General features: G+C 46.7%; 1 protein-coding gene across 4 annotated transcripts in view; it reads right to left on the reverse strand.

Annotated features, from left to right (window-relative positions):
- The window catches only part of LOC127572033 (solute carrier organic anion transporter family member 2A1-like), a 214,675-nt gene that overhangs the window by 186,422 nt on the left and 9,221 nt on the right, over nt 1–19,032 (reverse strand). For 3 of the 4 annotated variants that reach the window (XM_052018850.1, XM_052018854.1, XM_052018852.1), the window contains exon 2: nt 9,621–9,758. The exons of the other annotated variant lie outside the window; for it this stretch is intronic. In XM_052018850.1, the coding sequence (XP_051874810.1) occupies nt 9,621–9,758 (138 nt within the window). The remainder of the gene's footprint in view (nt 1–9,620; nt 9,759–19,032) is intronic. 4 annotated transcript variants of the gene reach the window in all.

A 19,032-nucleotide genomic window follows, 5' to 3' on the forward strand; every position in this document is an offset into this window, starting at 1 on the left:
GAAGGAGGACGAGGGGAGACATGATAGAACTATACAAAATATTAAGAGGATTAGATAGAGTGGACAGCCAGCACCTCTTTCCCAGGGCACCGATGCTCAATACAAGAGGGCATGGCTTTAAGGTAATGGGTGGGAAGTTCAAGGAAGATATCAGAGGGAGGTTTTTCACCCAGAGAGTGGTTGGTGCATGGAATGCGCTGCCTGGGGTGGTGATGGAGGCTGATGCGTTGGTCAAGTTCAAGAGATTGTTAGATAAGCATATGGAGGAATTTAAGATAGAGGGATATGTGGGAAGAAGGGGTTAGATAGTCTTTGAAGGTCAGCACAACATGGTGGGCCAAAGGGCCTGTATTGTGCTGTATTGTTCTATGGTTCTTAATGTCCTTTAAATTTTCACCTCTCACCTTAAACCTATGCCCTATAGTACTTATATTTACACCCTGGGGAAAAAAAAAGCCTCTATTCACGCATCTCAATTTTTATACACCTCCATCAGCGTCCCTCAGCCTCCAATCCAGAGAAAACAACCCAAGTTTGCCCAACCTCTTCTGATAGCTAATACTCTCCAATCCAGGCAACTATTCACGCAAAGGGTGGTGAGTATATGGAATGAGCAGCCAGAGGAAGTGGTTGAGGCAGAAACAATAGTATCATTTAAGTAACACTTGGATAGGTACATGAAAGGGCAGGGGTTAGATGGGTATGGGCCAAACACAGGAAATTGGGACTAGCAGGGTGAGCACACTGGTCAGCATGGACTTAATGAGCCAAAGGGCCTGCATCTGTGCTGTATTACTCTATGAATCTATAACATCCTGATGAACCTCTTCTGTACCCGCTACAAAACCTCCACATGCTTCCTGTAGTGTGGTGACCAGAGCTGCCTATAAAACTTCAAATGTGGCCCAGCCAAAGTTTTATACAGCTGCAACGCAAGTTCCCACCCTTTATACTCAATGCCCCAACCAATGAAGGCAAGCTTAATGTACACCTTTTCACTTCTGTTGCCACTTTCAGGGAGCTATGAACCTGTATCCTAAGATCCATCTGTACATCACTGTTCCTTAGGGTCCTGCCATTTGCTGTATACATTCCCCTTACATTTGACCTCCTAAAATGCAACACCTCGCACTTGTCCGCATTAAACTCTGCCACTTCTGTCTGTTTCTAACTTTTATATCCTTTGACAATCTTCCTCACCATCCACAACTCCTCTAATTTTCGTGTCACCTGCACACTTACTAATCAGACCACTGCATTTTATCCAAACCATTTATATGACAAACAGAGTGTGGACTGGCTCTGAGGACTGGGATGTTATAACTATAGCAGAAACATGGCTGAGAGAAGAGCAGGACTGGCAGTTCGGTATTCCAGGATGCAGATGCCACAGGCATGACAGAGGTACAGGCAAGTGAGGGGGTGTTGCCTTTTTCATAGGGAGGACATAACAGCAGTACCTAGAGCTGACATTCTTTGGGGATCATCCGGTGAGGCCACATGGGTAGAAGTTAGAAACAAGAAGGGACTGTGTTATACAGTGGGGCTGTATTATAGACCCCCCCCAGTTGTCCGCGGGAGCTTGAGAAGCAGGTGTGTAGACAAATTGCTTATAGTTGTAAAGAATAATATGGTTGTATGGGTAGGAAATTTTAATTTCTCCAGTATTAGAACATAGAACAGTACAGCACAGGAACAGGCCCTTCAGCCCACAATGTTGGGCTGAACGAATTAAACTAGTAATTTAACATATAACTAAACTAATCCCTTCTGCTTACTCAGTGTCCACATTCCCTTCATTTCCTGTATGCCTACCTAAGAATCTCTTGAACGTCTCTATCATATTTGCCTCCACCACCACCCCTGGCAGCACATTCCAGGCACCCACCACTCAAAAAAAATTACCCCACACATCTCTTCTGAACTTACCCCTCCACCTTAAATGCATGCTTGCTGGTATTAGACATTTCAATCCTGGAAAAAGATACTGGCTGTCTACTCTATCTGTGTCTATAAACCTCGATCAGATGTCCCCTCAGCCTCCGCTGCTCCAGAGAAAATAAACCAAGGTTTTCCTTGTAGCACATGCCATCCTGGTAAACCTCTTCTGCACCCTCTCCAAGGTTTCCACGTCCTTCCTGTAATGGGGCAACCAGAGTTGAATGCAATACTCTAGATGTGGCCCAACTACAGTTTTATAAAGCTGCAACGTAACTTCCTGACTCTTGAACTCAATGCCTCAACTAATAAAGGCAAGCATACCATATGCTTTCTTTACCATCCAATCAACCTACGTAGCCACTTTCAGGGAGTGATGAACTTGGACCCCAAGATCACTCTGCACATCAACACTGTCATCAAGAGTCTTGCCAATAACAGTATACTGTCCCTTTACATCTGATCTCCCAAAGTGTAAACTTAGCATTTGGCCAGGTTAAATGCCATCTGCCATTTCTCCACCCACATCTGCACCTGATCTTTAACCCACTAAATCCTTTGGCAGTCTTCTAATCTTCTAACCACCACTAATCCTCTTATTGTCTACAAATTTACTAACCCACCCATCTAAGTTTTCATCCAGGTCACTTATATACATCACAAACAGCAGAGGTCCCATTACAGCTCTATGCGGGACACCACTAGTCACAGATCTCCATCAAGAATGTCCCATCGACCAGCACCCTCTGTCTACTTATAGGCAAGCCAATTCTGAATCCAAACAGCTAATTCAATGGGGATCCCATTCATCTTAATCTTTTGGGTGAGCCTTCCATGAGGGACCTTGTCAAACACCTTACTAAAATCCATATAGACAACATCTACAGCTCTACCTTCATCAATCACCTTCAGCACCTCCTCGAAAAACTCAAGTTAGTAAGACACAACTTGCCCTGCACAAAGCCATGCCAACTGTCCCTAATTAGGCCATGGTTTTCCAAATGCTCATAAATCCTATCCATAAGAATCCTCTCCAGTAACTTCCCTACCACTTATTTGAGACTCACAAGTCTATAGTTTCCAGGATTATCCCCACTTCCCTTCTTAAACAATGGAACAACATTCACCACTCCCAAGTCCTCTGGGATCTGGTCTGTGGGTAGATAGGACATGAAGATCTTGGTCAAGGCCCTAGCAATCTCACCTCTTGTCTCTCTCAATAACCTGGGGTATATCCCATCAGGCCCTAGGGACTTATCTACCCGACCGTTCTTTGAGAGACCTAACACTACCTCCAGCTTGAAATGCCCTAGCATATATTAGCACACTCCACACTGATCTCCTATACTCCACATCCTTCTGCTTGGGAAATACTGATGCAAAATACTCACGTAGTAGCTCTCCCACATCTGCCTCCAAGCACGTTTCCTCCTTTATCCTTGAGCAGCTTCACCCACTCCCTAGTTATCCTCTTGCTCTTGATGTATGTAAAGAATGCCTTGGGATTCTCTAATCCTACTTGCCAAGGACTTTTCATATCCCCTCCTGGCTCTCCTAATTCCCTTCTTGATTTCTTTTCTGGCTTCTTTATAATCCTCAAAAGCTCTGTTTGATCTTAGAATCCTAAACCTTGTATATACTTCTTTTTTCTTCTTGACTAAATTCGCCACCTCTCTCTTCATCCAAGGTTCCCTTACCTTGCCATCCTTGTCCTTCCTTCTTACTGGAACATACTTGTCCTGTACTCTGTGCAATTGGTCTTTAAATACCCTCCACATTTCAGATGTGGACTTTTCAAAAAACAGCTGTTCCCAATTAACTCTCCCTAGTACCTGCCTAATGCTTTCGTAATTTGTCCTGCTCCAATTTAATACTCTCCTGCAAGGTCCATACTTGTCCTTCTCTCTAGCTATCTTGAAACTTAAGCACTCGTGGTCACTGTCCCCCCACTGAAAGGTCAGTCACCTAGCCAGGCTCATTACCCAACACCAGGTCCAGTACAGCCCCTCCTCTTGGATGCACGTAACAGATTCTGTGCCAACTAAACCTCTTGCACTAAGGAGGTCCCAGTCTATATATTAGGGAAGTTGAAGTCGCCCACAACAACTACCCTATCATTTTTACACCTTTCCCTAATCTGCCTGCATATCTGTTCCTCAATGTCCTGGTGGCTGTTGTGGGCTTTATAAAATAATCCCATCAGAGTGATTGCATTATTTTTGAGTTCTACCCATATGGACTCAGTGGATGAGCCCTCCATTATATCCCCTCTGAGTGCAGCTGTGATATGGTCCCTGATTAATAGCACAACTCGCACACACTCTCTTACCTCCTTCTCCATCTTTTCTAGAACAAAACCCTGGAACACTAAGCATCCATTCCTGTCCCCCCCTCAACCAAGTCTCTGTTATGCCCACAACATCATGGTTCTGTGTACTGATCCATGCTCTAAGTTCATCACCCTAACCCAAAATACTCCAAACATTAATATACAAACACTTCAACCCGTCTGTCCCACTGTGACTATTATCTTGCTTCTGCCTGTTCTTACTCATCATGACATCTACCTTCTTCTCATTCCCTCCACTTTCTGACCTGGTTCTCTGGTTCCCATCCCCCTGCCAAACTAGTTTAAACCCTTCCCGAGTAGCACTAGCGAACTTGGTTCCCCTGCAGTTAAGGTGCAGCCCATCCCTCTTGTACAGGTTACCCTTGCCCCAGAAGAAGTTCCAATGATCCAAGAAACTGAAACCCTTCCCACTGCACCAGTTCCTCAACCACACATTCATCTGTTCTATATTTCTATTCCTGCCCTGACTAGCACATGGCATCAGGAGTAATCCAGAGATTACTACCTTCAAGGTCCTGCTTTTCAGCCTATTTCCTAACTCCCTATACTCATTGAGCAGGACCTCTTCCCCCTTTTGACTTGTGTCATTGGTGCCAATGTACACCACGACCTCTGGCTGCTCACCCTCCCCTTCAGAATGTTCTGCAGCCACACAGAGATCCTCGACCCTGGCACCTGGGAGACAACACACCATCCTGGCATCTCTTTCACAGCCATGGAATCTCCTGTGATTTTTTAAATTTAAATTTAAAAAAAAATTTATTTACAGCGTGGTAACAGGCCCTTCCGGTCCAACGAGTCTGCGCTGCCCATTTTAAACCCAAATGAACCTACCCATACATCTTTGTAATGTGGGAGGAAACCAGAGCACCCAGAGGAAACCCATGCAGACACAGGAGAACACAGAAACTCCTTACAGACAGCGACGGGAATCGAACCCCGATCTCTGATGCTGTAATAGCGTCGCGCTAACCACTACGCTACCATGTTGCCCTGATGACTTCCTGCAGGTGAAGTCATCAGGGACACTGGCTGTCTCCTTGATCTCCCACATCCTACAGGAGGAGTATACCACTGCCCTAACTGACATCCCAGCTACTCTAACAGGAATAATAAATCTAAGGAAAACCTCACCTGCACCTACCTGCTCAGCCTCCTCTCACCGAAGCCTCCTGAACCAAAGCCTCAGCACACATACTCAAACACAGCACTTACAATTCAAACATGGCCAGTCCCACAAGTGGCCACTCCACTGCGGCCTGCCACCCTTTTATATCCAACTGGACTACCCAGACTGTTAAGGGACTGGATGGGGTGGAATTTGTGAAATATGTCCAGGAAAGTTGCCTGAGTCAATATGTAGAGGACCCTACTCAGGAGGGTCCAATACTGCACCTCCTCTTGGGGAATGAAGGAGGGCAAGTCAGGGAGTACTTTGACTCTCATGACCATAATTTTATTAGTTTTAAGATAGTGATGAAAAGGTTAGGACAGGTCCACAAGTTAAGGTCCTAAACTGGAGCAGGGTTAATTTTGAGGGAATTAGGCAGAGGTCGATTGGGAGAGCCTGTTTGAAAGAAAAGGAATGAAAAGCAAGAAGGAGGCTTTTAAGAGTGTGATATCAAGGGTCCAGGAGCAGCATGTTAGGGTGAAGGCTGAACCTGGCAAGTTTAGGGAAGTTTGGCTGATGAGAGGTACATATTGAGGCTCTGGTCAAGAAACAGGAAGCATACATTGCCTTTAGGATGTCCGGGGCGAGCGAGTCCCTTGATGACTAATAAGATTAAGAATACTCTTAAGATGGAAATCAGGAGAGCAAAGAGAGGGTATGAAAAGGATCTGGCAGGTAAGATTAAGGAAAATCCCAAGAGGTTTGAAAGCTAAATTAAGAGCAAAAGGGTGGCTAGGGAGAGAGTAGGTCCCATTAAAGATCAGCAAGGCTGCCTATGTCTTGAGCCACAGGAGATGGGTGGAATTTTTAAACAAATACTTCTCCCCATCATTTACTGAGCAGAAAATCATAGTTACTCAAGAGATAAAGGGAAACTAGTGGAGATGGTTTGGAGGAAATTCATATGACCAGGGAGGAGATATTTCCAGCCTTGCAGCACATTAAGGTGGATAAATCCACAGGGCAGTGACCAAGTGCATCATCATACTTTGTGGGAGGCTGGAAAAGAAATTGCAGAGGCCATTGCAGGGATATTTGTTTCATTGTTAGCCACTGGTGAAGTTACCAAAAACTGGAAGGTGGCTAATGTTGTTCTGTTGTTTAAGAAGGCTGGTAAGGACAAGCCAAGGAACTACAGGCTAGTCAGCCTGACATCAATAGTGGGGAAGTTACTGGAGGGAATTCTGAAGGACAGGATCGACCAGCATTTGGATAGAGTAGGAGGAGTCAGCATGGCTTTGAGCATAGAAAGTCGTGCTTGACAAACCTTGAGTTTTTTTTTTTGAAGAGGTAAGCAAAAAGATAGATAAGGGTAGGGCAGTGGATGTTGTCTATTTGGACTTTAGCAAGGCCTTCGACAAGAATCCCGCATGGAAGGCTGGTCTGGAAGTTAGGTCCTATGGAATCCAAGGAGAGCAAGTTAGGTGGATTCAAAATTGGCTCAGAGGTAGGAAGAAGAGGGTGGTGGTTGAAGGTTGTTTCTTGGAATGGAGGCCAATGACTAGTGGTGTGCTGCAGGGGTTGGTGTTGGGATCCCTGTTATTCATATTTATACAAGTGACTTGTATGCAAATGCACAAGGCTTAATCAGTAAGTTTGCTGATGACACAAAATCAGGAGGTGGTGTTGATAGTGAAGAAAGTTATCATAGATTACAGGGAGATCTAGATCAGTTAGGGAAGTGGGCCGAGGAGTGGCAAATTGATCTCAAAGCATGAGGTGTTGCATTTTCGAAAGTCAAACCAGAGTAGGACTAAAACTATGAGTGGTAGGGCACGAGAAAGTGCAATGGAACAGCGGGACCTAGCAGCACAAGTCCACAGTTCGTTGAAAGCGGCATCACAGGCAGACAGGGTGGTGAAAAAGGTGTTTAGCATGCTGGCCTTCAATCAGGACATTGAGTATAGGATCTGGGACATTATGTTACAGTTGTTGGCGAGGCCATACTTGGAGTACTGAGTACAAATTTTGTCACCCTGTTGTAGGAATGACATGGTTAAACTGGAAAGAGTGCAGAGAAGGTTTATGAGGATGTTGCCAGGACTAGTGGGCTTGAGTTATAGGGAGAGCGTGGCCAGATTCACTCTTTAGTTCTTGGACCATAAGAAAATGAGGGGCAATCTTAAAGTTTTTAATATTAAGAGAAGCAGAGATGAGGAGGACAGTAACGGTCTTCTTCCCCCAGAGTCCAAAACTAGGGGACATAGATTTAGGGTGAGAGGGGGAAAATTTAAAAGGAACCTGAGGGGCAACTTTTCCCATGCAGTGGATGGTGAGTATATGGAATGAACTGCCAGAGGAAGTGGTTGAAGCAGATCCATTTGAGCATTTGGATAGCTAGGCTTAGAGGGGTATGGGCAGAACTTAGGAAATTGGGACTAGCTGGGTGGGCACTGTGGTCAGCATGGACTTGTTGGGCCAAAGGGCTTGTATCCATGCTGTATTGCATCATGACTTTAAGTCTATGCTTTTCCAAAAGCAAGTAAACCCTGTCCCCAAGAATCTTACCAAATAACTTCCCTACCACTCATGCAAGGCTCACTGACCTATAATTTCCTGTTTTATTTTTCCTCTTGCCCTTCTTAAACAGAGGAAAAACATTGGCTATTCTCTAGTCCTCTGGAAACTCTTTTGCGGCTAACAAGGATATAAAGTTCTCTGTCAAGGCCCTAGCAATCTCCTCTATTGCTTCCTGGAATAGTTCCTATCAGTCCCTGGGAACCACTTTATTGGTTTTCTAGACACCCAACACCTCCTTAATATTAATATGCCCTAGAATAGCAACCATTCCCTCCCCACTCTCGCTATCTTCCTTGTACTTCTCCTTGGTGAAAACTGATGCAAAGCACTCATTTAGTACCTCACCCACTTCCTCTGGTATCCAACACCTTACACATGCTTCCTTTTACTTTTTGACTAAACTTACAATATCTCTTGAAATCCAAGGTTCCCAAACCTTGCTATCCTCATCTTTCATCCTTGTAGGAACATGCTGGTCCTGAACTCTAATCAACTGACCTTTAAAAGACTCCTGCAGCTCAAATGTGGATTTATTCTCAAAAAGCTTCTCCCAATCAACTTTCTCCATTTCCTGCCTAAAACATTTGTAATTAGCCTTTCCCCAATTTAGCACTTTCACTTAAAGACTAGTCTCATCCTTATCCATAGCAATCTTAAAATTTACATAATTATGGCCATTGTTGCCAAAACACTCCTCCACTGACAGTTCAATCACTTGGCCAGGCTCATTCCCCATTATGTCTAATACAGACAGCACCTGAGTTGGATTATCTCAAGAGAACTGTCTCATGTTGGAAAGTACTATACCATACCACCATCAGGAGCGTAGTCTGTCAGGGCCATACAGTAGCACAGTCCCAGACAACTCTCTGGATGCACCAAGAGAACAGTCCAGAAACACAAGCAGAACTATCTGGGAACTCCATTGCAATGCACTTTCTGGGAGTATTGATAGTACAGTCTGGAAATAATGAGAGAATTGTCTTCAAGCATTGTCAAGAGCATTCTCATAGTCTGAGAGACAAGACCAGGAAAATCATCAAGAAACATTGCTCAAGAATCCTAATGCAGGTTCTCCACCCGAAACATCAACCATCCCTTTGCCTCCACAGATGCTGCCTGACATGCCAAGTCCCTCCAGCAGTTTGTTTTTTGCTCCAGATACCAGCATCTGCAGGTGCTTGTGTATGCAGGAGAACCACTGAAGAAAACCATCTGGGACTTCTATAAGAAATCACTTTCTATGAGAGCTGTTCCAGAGAACAAAGTCGAAGTGGTGAACAGCAGAATTGTCTGAAATCATTGTCCAGGTGAACTGTCCAAGAGAACTAAACAGAAACAAACTTGAGAAACATTGCCCACACAACGTCTCTATGTACTGTAGACAAGTACTGTCCAAGAGAAATGAGCAACAGCAAGGTCCAACAGAGAACCAACAGAAAAGCCATGCATGAGGACTGATCGGCAGCATTGTGTGAATGAACTCACTGGCAGCGAAGTGTACATTTTTAAACAACAGACCAAATGTCTGTACAGAAATAAACACCCACAAGCCTTCATCTTTAAACTGAAACTCACTAAAGTGCAACATCTGATTTGAACGCCTGCAATTAGTGTCTGTTTAAAAATAATTAATTATACCTCATGCATACTTGACAGGATTCCAGATGAGAAGCTGGACATGCCAAATTGTTTCTCAATGGTGGTGATACTGCTCTTGAAGTAGGCACTGTACAGGAGCTGGGCACACTGCAGCATTCCATGGCAAAGGACAAAGAGCTGCATAGAAAGAATGAAAAGTTAGGGGATCGTGTCACCAGGCAGAACATTCACTGTGGGTAAGACTTTACCATTCACAAAAAGGTGTTTAAGTGAATTACTAAATTTTGCAAAACACAAGTCCAACTGCAACCAGCGGGTCTGGTCAATAAAAATTGGTCACTGGAACCGCTGTCTTGTGCTAATTGAGCTAAAGTGAAATAAAATTAGGATATAGATCATTGGGAAAATATACTGGTGTGGACAAGAAATTGGTTACTGGACAGAAAATAGATACGATAGTGATGTTTGAGGCTTTTAGATAGACACGTCAATATGCAGGGAATGAGGGATATCAATCATGTGCAGGCAGAAGAGATTAAATTTGATTTAGCATCATGTTCAGTACAGATATCGGGGGTTGAAGGCCCATTCCTGTGCGATACTGTTCTATATTCTATATAATAGAGCAGGAATAAATGGGCCACTTTTGGGTTCAGAGGCTGTGACAAAACTGACACAGGGATCAATGCTTGGGCCCAAACTTTCCACAAACTAAATCGATGATTTGGATGAGGGGATTTAAATGTGTGTATCCAAGTTTACTGATGGCACAAAGTTACATGACCACATTGGCTGAGGTGGATGCAGAGAGGCTTCAGGAGGACATAGGCAGGCTGAGGGAATGTGAGAGGTCAGATGAAATATAATGTGAAAAAAGAAATAAACATCCAGAGTATTTTTTTTAAGATGGTGACAGTTTGAAATGTATTAGTGTTTGGAAGTATAGAATTAGGAAGGAAATGGCAAGTTAAACTTTAACAGCATTTGAATGCAAGAGTAGAGATTTTAGTGCCTCAATAACACATGGCCAAGGTGAGACTATACATGGAATATTGTGTACAGGTATGATCACTTGACTTCCAGTGACCTGAACAAGCACACATGCAGGACATTAAATTTTAAATTAAATTTTTTAAATTTTAAATTTTTTTAAAATTTTATTTACAGCGTGGTAACAGGCCCCTTCGGCCTAATGAGTCCACGCTGCCCATTTTAAACCCCAAATTAACCTACCCGTACGTCTTTAGAATGCAGGAGGAAACCGGAGCACCCGGAGGAAACCCACGCAGACACAGGAGAACATACAAACTCCTTACAGACAGCGACGGGTGTAATAACGCTGGCGCTGTAATAACGTCGCGCTAATCGCTATGCTACCATGCTCAACTGCTACTGTGTTTCCAACTGCAGCAGATTTAACTCTGGGTTTGAGTTGGAGCAGCAGGTGAAGTTACTGTGGCAAAGCTACAAGGCTGAAGACTTCATGGATACCATGAAAGAGGAGGTACCACATTGTAGCTTCAGTGTGTGTAGGCAACGAGGGCAAAGGTAAACATCAGGCTGACTCGGAGGTACAGGCAGGCAGTTCAGGAGTCCATCTCTAATACATTTTCCCTTTTGAATACTGTTGGGAGCAATGATTCCTCAGAGGAATGCATTCAGAGCTAGAGAATGGCATCACAAGTGGCTCAGTTGCACAGAAAGGCGGAAAGAAGCACAGAGAAGTAGTGACTGAGGATTCAACAGCTCAGGGGACAGCCAGGCTATTGACACAAGTCGAGGATAGTGCCTGGGTCAAGGATGTCACTGAACAGCAGAGCATGCTGACGGGAGGAATGAATAGTCAGGAGGTGGTCCAATCACGTAGGCAGAAAGAGGGATGCAGTTCTGAAGCTGGGAAAAAGGTTAAAAAGCAGGATGCCAAAATGTAATAACATCAGGATGACCCCAATGCCATGTGCTAACACATACAAGAAAAGGAGGTTAGAGAAAATGGCTAGACAAATGGTGTAGGAAGGAAGGCTTTAGATTTGAGGGTTTGGTACCATTTTTGGGGCAGGTGGGGTGTGTATGTATCAGAATTGGTTGCACCTCAGGAGCCAGGAGGAATAACCTGGGGGTAGGGAGGGTTCACTTTTACTACCTTCAAGTTTGTACAAATAATTCCAGAATCCATAGAAAGTTGAAGATTGCTAACCAGTACATTGATCAACACTTTGAAAAGTGAGGATGTAGCACATCATGTCCTTGGGATTTATCAGCTTTCATTCTCAACCTCTATTGTATCTTTTAAAAACTAACACCAATTTATTTTGTTTCCTCATTCTGTAATATTACTGTTAGGTTTTTCATCTTCCATAAAGACAAAGTATTTGTTTAATTATTTTTCTATCATTTCCTTATTCCACACTACAAATTTTCCTATTGCTATTTGTAAGGGTCAAAAATTCTCTCGTGGTAGTCTTTTCCTTTTTACATACCTATGGAACAACTTGTTGTCCAGTTTTAAGTTTCTTGTGTAGCGGTTGCTACCGCGGAATGAACACAAGACGCTAGTCGTGAAGTTTCAGAACAGAACTGGTTTATTTTCCCACCTTGCGCGGGCCTTTTAAGGGAGACTGTTCCCGCCCAATGCAACCAGCAATGACATAAGTTCTCCGTCATCAAGTCTTTCCCACGCGCGGGTTCTCCCCGTTGCTCGGGAAAGACGAGGCCCACCGCCATCTTGGGCCTTGTCGCTCCGACGCCGCGCGACCTGACTGCCGAGCAGGTTCACCTGACCGGACAGTGAGTCGCTACACAACACCCCCCCCAGAACCGGCGATACAGTCCCCAAGGTCCGCGGGCTGTGCCAGCCACCGCTTAGGGGGTCGGCCTCTGCGTCGCGGCGTTGAAACCTCGACCGGTTGTTGTAGATCTAAATGGGCCGGTTTGAGGCAGTCCGTCGTGAAAACCTGTTCCCTACCCCCAACGTCCAAAATAAAGGTGGATCCATTATTCCGGATGACTCGGAACGGTCCCTCATAAGGTCGTTGCAATGGTGCCCGAGGTGTGCCCCTGCAAACGAAAACAAACGTACAGTCTCGTAGTTCTTTGGGCTGGCAGGATGGGGCTTGACCGTGCTGCAAGGTGGGAATCGGGGCCAAGTTGCCGAGCTTCTCGTGCAGTCTTTGTAAGACTGCTGGGGGTTGTTCCCCTTGGTCTTGAAGGGCAGGTATGAAATCCCCTGGGACAACTAGGGGCACCCTGTACACAAGCTCAGCTGACGAAGCACGGAGGTCTTCTTTGGGGGCAGTGTGTATGCCAAGCAGGACCCAAGGCAGCTCGTAAACCCAGTTAAGACCCTTCAGGCGGGCCATCAAGGCTGATTTCAGATGGCGGTGAAAACGTTCCACCAACCCGTTTGATTGAGGATGGTAGGCCGTGGTGGTGTGCAGCTGTGTCCCTAGCAGGTTCGCTAATGCAGACCAGAGACTGGAAGTGAATTGGGTGCCTCTGTCTGAAGTGATGTGGGCCGGAACACCAAAACGTGAGACCCAAGTTGTGAGCAATGCCCGGGCACAGGAATCAGTTGTGATGTCAGATAGAAGGGTTGCCTCTGGCCACCTCGTGAACCGGTCCACGATGGTAAGGAGGTACCGAGCCTCTCTTGAAACCGGCAGAGGGCCTACGAGGTCAACGTGGATGTGGTCGAACCTTCTACGGGTAGGCTCGAATTGCTGTGGCGGAACCTTGGTGTGTCGTTGGATTTTTGATGTCTGGCAGTGCTGACAATTCCTGGCCCACTCTCTGACCTGTTTGCGCAGGCCATGCCAGATGAACTTGCTGGCGTCCAGCCTGACAGTGGATCTGATGGACGGGTGCGCCAACCCATGTATCGAATCGAAAACGCGTTTCCACCAGGCTGCAGGAACTATAGGGCGGGGTTGACCTGTTGTGATGTCGCAAAGGAGGGCCTGCTGACCAGGACCAACCAAAAAATCTCGGAGCTGCAGGCCCGAGATTGCGGTTCTGTAGCTGGACAGTTCGTCGTCGGCTTGCTGTGCGGCAGCCAGGGCCTTGTAGTCGATACCCAGGGACAAGCTGTGGATGGTTGGTCTGGAAAGTGCGTCAGCAATGACATTGTCCTTCCTGGAAACATGTTGGACATCTGTTGTGAATTCGGAAATATAGGACAAATGTCTCTGCTGACGAGCTGACCAGGGGTCAGAGGCTTTGGAGAAGGCGAAAGACAAAGGCTTATGGTCAGTGAAGGCGGTGAAAGGCCTGCCTTCCAAAAAGTACCGGAAATGCCAGACCGCCAGGTACAGCGCTAGAAGTTCCCGATCAAAAGCGCTGTATTTCAGTTCAGGTGGTCTAAGGTGCCTGCTGAAAAATGCCAAGGGTTGTCAACGGCCTTCGATTAGTTGTTCCAGTACCCCACCAACCGCAGTGTTGGACGCGTCCACCGTGAGGGCGGTTGGGACGTCTGTCCTATGGTGTACAAGCATCGTGGCATTTGCTAGGGCGTCCTTGGCCCTTACAAAGGCAGCCACAGCCTCGTCATTCCAGGCGATGTCCTTGCCCTTACCAGCCATCAGCGAGAACAAAGGGCGCAGGATACGGGCTGCTGCAGGGATGAACCGATGGTAAAAGTTGACCATCCCCAGGAATTCCTGTAGGCCTTTGACCGTGCTGGGGCGGGCAAAATGGCGGATAGCGTCTACCTTGGCAGATGGGGGAGTTGCTCCGTCGCTGGTGATTCTATGGCTGAGGAAATCAAGAGTCAAGCCCGAATTGGCACTTGGCCGGGTTGATTGTGAGGCTGAAATCACAGAGACAGGAATACAGCTGGCGGAGGTGGGAAAGGTGTTCTTGGCGGTCACAGCTGGCGATTAGTATGTTATCTAAGTAAATGAACACGAAGTCCAGGTCTCGGCCTACCGCATCCATCAGCTGCTGGAAGGTCTGCGTGGCGTTCTTAAGGCCAAACGGCATTCGAAGGAATTCGAAAAGGCCGAATGGGGTGATAATTGCAGTTTTAGGGACGTCATCCGGATGGACCGGGATTTGGTGGTATCCCTGAACGAGGTCCACTTTGGAAAAGATGCGGGCCCCATGTAGGTTTGCCGCGAAGTCCTGGATGTGAGGGATGGGATAGCGGTCCAGGGTGGTGGTGTCATTCAGCCTGCGGTAGTCGCCGCAGGGCCTCCACCCGCCAGTGGCTTTGGGGACCATGTGCAGGGGGGAGGCCCAGGGGCTGTCTGACCTGCGAACAATCCCCAGCTCCTCCATGCAACAGAACTCTTCCTTTGCCAAGCGGAGCTTGTCTGGAGATAGTCGTCGAGCTCAGGCATGAAGTGGTGGCCCTGTGGTAATGATGTGGTGTTGGACCTTGTGCTTGGGCATAAAATTCGTAAACTGAGGTGCCAAAACTGATGGGAATTCGGCTAGGAGCTTGGTGAACTCGCTGCCGGACAGGAAAATGGAGTCCAAACGCGGGGCTGGTAGGCTGGTTTCTCCCAGGGTGTAGGTCTGGAAGGTTATGGAGTGGACTAGCCGTTTCTCTCGCAGGCCGACTAACAGGTTGTGGGCCCGAAGGAAATCAGCTCCTAGGAGTGGTCGGGCAATGGTGGCAAGGGTGAAAGTCCAGGTGAAACGGCTGCCGCCGAATTGTAACTGAAGTGTACGGGTACCGAAAGTCCGTATTGTTGTGCTGTTTGCGGCATTGAGTACCGGACCTTGTTGCCTGTTACGAGTGTCGCGGCCGGTCGGGGGCAAAATACTGACCTCTGCTCCAGTATCGACAAGGTAACACCGCCCGGACTGCTTGTCCTGAACGAATAGGAGGCTTTGTCGGTGGCCAGTCGCCGTAGCTGTTAGTGGCGGCTGATGCTGGCTTTTCCCTGACTTGCAGGGTGGGCGGCATCGACGGGCCTCCACGCCCCACCTCTGATGGTAGAAACACAGTTGGTTGGCAGTGTTGTCGTCTGTGTTTCTGGGGTGTGGTCGCCCGGTTGCTGGGACTGGTTCAGGCGGACGTTGGGCTCACAGCCTGGTGATCTGGCCAACGGATGAACCACGCTCACGTTTGACCTTCCACAGGACATCTGCCCGGGCAGCCACCTCATGCGGGTTGCTGAAGTTGGCGTCGGCCAACAGCAGGTGAATGTCATCCGGTAGTCGTTCAAGGAAGGCCTGTTCGAACATTAGGCAGGGCTTGTGCCCCTCGGCCAATGCCAGCATCTCATTCATTAGCGCGGATGGGGATCTGTCCCCCAGGCCATCGAGATGAAGCAGACGGGTGGCGCGCTCACGACGGGAGAGGCCGAAGGTCCAAATCAGAAGGTCTTTGAAAGCCGGGTACTCATGTTCCTCCGGAGGGAACTGGATGAAATCACTGACCTGGGCGGCTGTCTCCTGGTCCAGAGAGCTGACCACATGGTAGTACTTTATGGAGTCGGAGGTGATCCACCAAAGGTGGAATTGCGCTTCAGCCTGGTGAAACCAGATGCCGGAACGAAGCGTCCAAAAGGTGGGCAGCTTGAGTGCCACTGCGTTGGATGCTGCGTTGCCGTCCATTGTGCAGGTCCAAAGTCCGTTTGGACCGTCGGGGTCACCAATGTAGCGGTCACTACCGCGGAATGAACACAAGACACTAGTCATGAAGTTTCAGAACAGAACTGGTTTATTTTCCCGCCTTGCGCGGGCCTTTTAAGGGAGACTGTTCCCGCCCAATGCAACCGGCAATGAAGTAAGTTCTCCGTCATCAAGTCTTTCCTGCATGCGGGTTCTCCCCATCGCTCAGGAAAGACGAGGTCCGCTGCCATCTTGGGCCTTGTCGCTCCGATGCTGCGCGACCTGACTGCCGAGCCGGTTCGCCTGACCGGACGGTGAGTCGCTACACTTGTCAATTTAAGCATCATGCCTTTATCAATTGCTTGGTCACCCACCAAATTTAAAATTGCTACTGTATGTACAAGGTTCTTCTTTTGAATTAATACCATCTTTAATTTCTCCTGTCAGCCTTTGCCAGTTGTGATTTTGTGATATCCACCACATTGTTTGTCCTGATCATATGTATGGGACTACCGAGTCAGAGTAATACAGCACGGAAACAGAACCTTCAGCTCAATTCATCCATACCAACCATGGTGCCAGTTCTACTTGCCATATCCCTCCAAACCCCATGAACCTGTCCAAATGTATTTTGAATGTTGTTAATGTACCTGCATCAACCACGTGCTCTGGCAGCTCAAGACTCTTTTAAATCTTTCATCTCTCACCCTAAACCTATCCCCTCTAATTTTAAGTTCCCCACCCCTTGGAAAAAGACCATGTGCATTCACCCTATATACACCCCTCAGGGTATTATACTCCTCCATAAGGTCACCCCTCAATCTCCTACAATCCAAGAAATAAAGTCCCAGCCTGCCCAACCTCCAATAACTCAGGCCCTTGGGTTCTGGTAGCATCCTCTTAAATCTTCTCTGCACTCTCCCCAGTTTAACGATGTATTTCCAAAAACAGGACAACCAAAACTGAATACAATACTCCAAGTGCGGTCTCACCAACATCTTGTACAACTGTGACATCCCAACTCCTATACTCATTGCCCTAACTGATGAAGGCTAGTGTGCCAAATGCTTTTTTCACTAGCCTACCTGTGATGCCACTTTCGGGCAAGGACTTGTGTTTTCCAGTCCCAGCAGCCTTTGCAGTGGCAACGTTTCAAGAGTGATTTGAACATATAAAAGGGAGGCAGGCTCTAGCACAGAGGTAATTTTGGAGCAACCATGTCTGAGTGGTAAGTGCTAAGAGGCTTCAGTGAGGAGGCTGAGCAGAGGAACTGGCAAGTGCAGCCATTTTCTAATCCTTGGCCCACTTGCCTGGCTGATCAAGATCCCTCTATAATTGTTGATAACCTTCTTCACTGTCTACTATACCACCTACTTTGGTATCATCTGGAAACTTACCAACCATGCCCTGTACATTCTCATCCAAATAGTTGATATAAATAATAAACAATGGTTGCAGAACCTGTGGCACACCAATACTCTTAGACCTCCAGACTGAAAAACAACTCTCTGCTTCCTACCACTGAGCTAATTCCAAATCCAATTAGCTCTCTCTCCCTGGATCCATGCAATCTAACCTTCCAGAATAGCCTGCCATGTGGGACCTTGTCAAAGACCTTGCTAACATCCATATAGACAAGGTCCACTGCCCTACTCTCAACTATCCTCTTCAAAAAAGATTTGTCAGACAATTTCCCACACACAAAGGTGTACTGACAATCCCTAATTAGACCTTGACTATCCAAATGTTGACAAATCCTATCCCTCAGAATCCACTCCAGTAACGTACCTACCACTAATGTCAAACGTACCGGTCTATAGTTCCCTGGCTTGTCTTTGCTACCCTTCTTAGATAACAGTACCACATTAGCTACCCTCCAGTCTTCTGTAACTTCACCTGTGGCTAAAGGTGAAGCAAATATCTCTGCAAGGGCCTCCTCAATTTCTTCTCTAGCTGCCCATAGGGTCCAAGGATGCACTTGGTAAGGCCCTAGGGATTTATCCACTTTAATGTGCTTCAAGGCTGCCAAATACCTCCTCCCTGGTAATTCATATCCAAGATATCATTACTCGTTTCCCTCATTTCTTCAGCATCCATCATTTTCTCCACAGTAAAAATTTCACACATCTCCTGTGTTTCCACACATAGACAGCCATGCTGATCTTTAGGGATCTATTCTCCTCCTTGCCACCCTTTTACTCTTAATATACCTAAAGAATTGCTTGGGATTTTCCTTAACCCTGCCTGCCAGCTCCATCTTATGTCCTATTTTTGCCCTCTTGATTTCCCTCTTAAGTTCTCATACAGAGGGATTCACTTGTTCCTGACTGCCTTACCCAATATGTGTCTCCTTTTCTTCCTGACCTGAGCCATCAACCAGGGTTCCCTAAACTTGCCAGCCTTGTCCCTCACCCTAGCAGGAGTCCAGGGGCAATGTGTTCTTGATATCACACTTTTAAAAGCCTCTCACTTGCCAGCTGTCCCTTTATCAGGAAGCAGTCTCATCCAATCAATCTCTGCAAGATCCCACCAAATGCCTCCAAAATTGGGCCAATCCCAGTTCAGGACCTTAACCTGTAGACTGGTCTTATCTTTCTCCATAACTCTTAAAACAAATAGAATTATGGTCACTGGTCCCAAAGTGCTCCCCAACTGACACTTCAGGCATTTGCCCTACCTTGCTCCCTCAGAGGAGGTCCAGTATTGCCCTTCCCTAGCAGCGCCCTCTATATATTGATTAAAGAAACTTTCTTAGACACTTCAATTCCACCCCATCCAAGTCCTTTGCATCATGGTTCGCCCAATCAATGTTAAGGGAGTTAATATCTCCCACTAATACTACCCTATTATTCTTACTATCTGCGATCTCTCTATCATCTGCCTTTCTAAATCC

This window comes from Pristis pectinata, chromosome 6 (genome assembly GCF_009764475.1).
Source record: "Pristis pectinata isolate sPriPec2 chromosome 6, sPriPec2.1.pri, whole genome shotgun sequence".
Lineage (NCBI taxonomy): Eukaryota > Metazoa > Chordata > Chondrichthyes > Rhinopristiformes > Pristidae > Pristis > Pristis pectinata.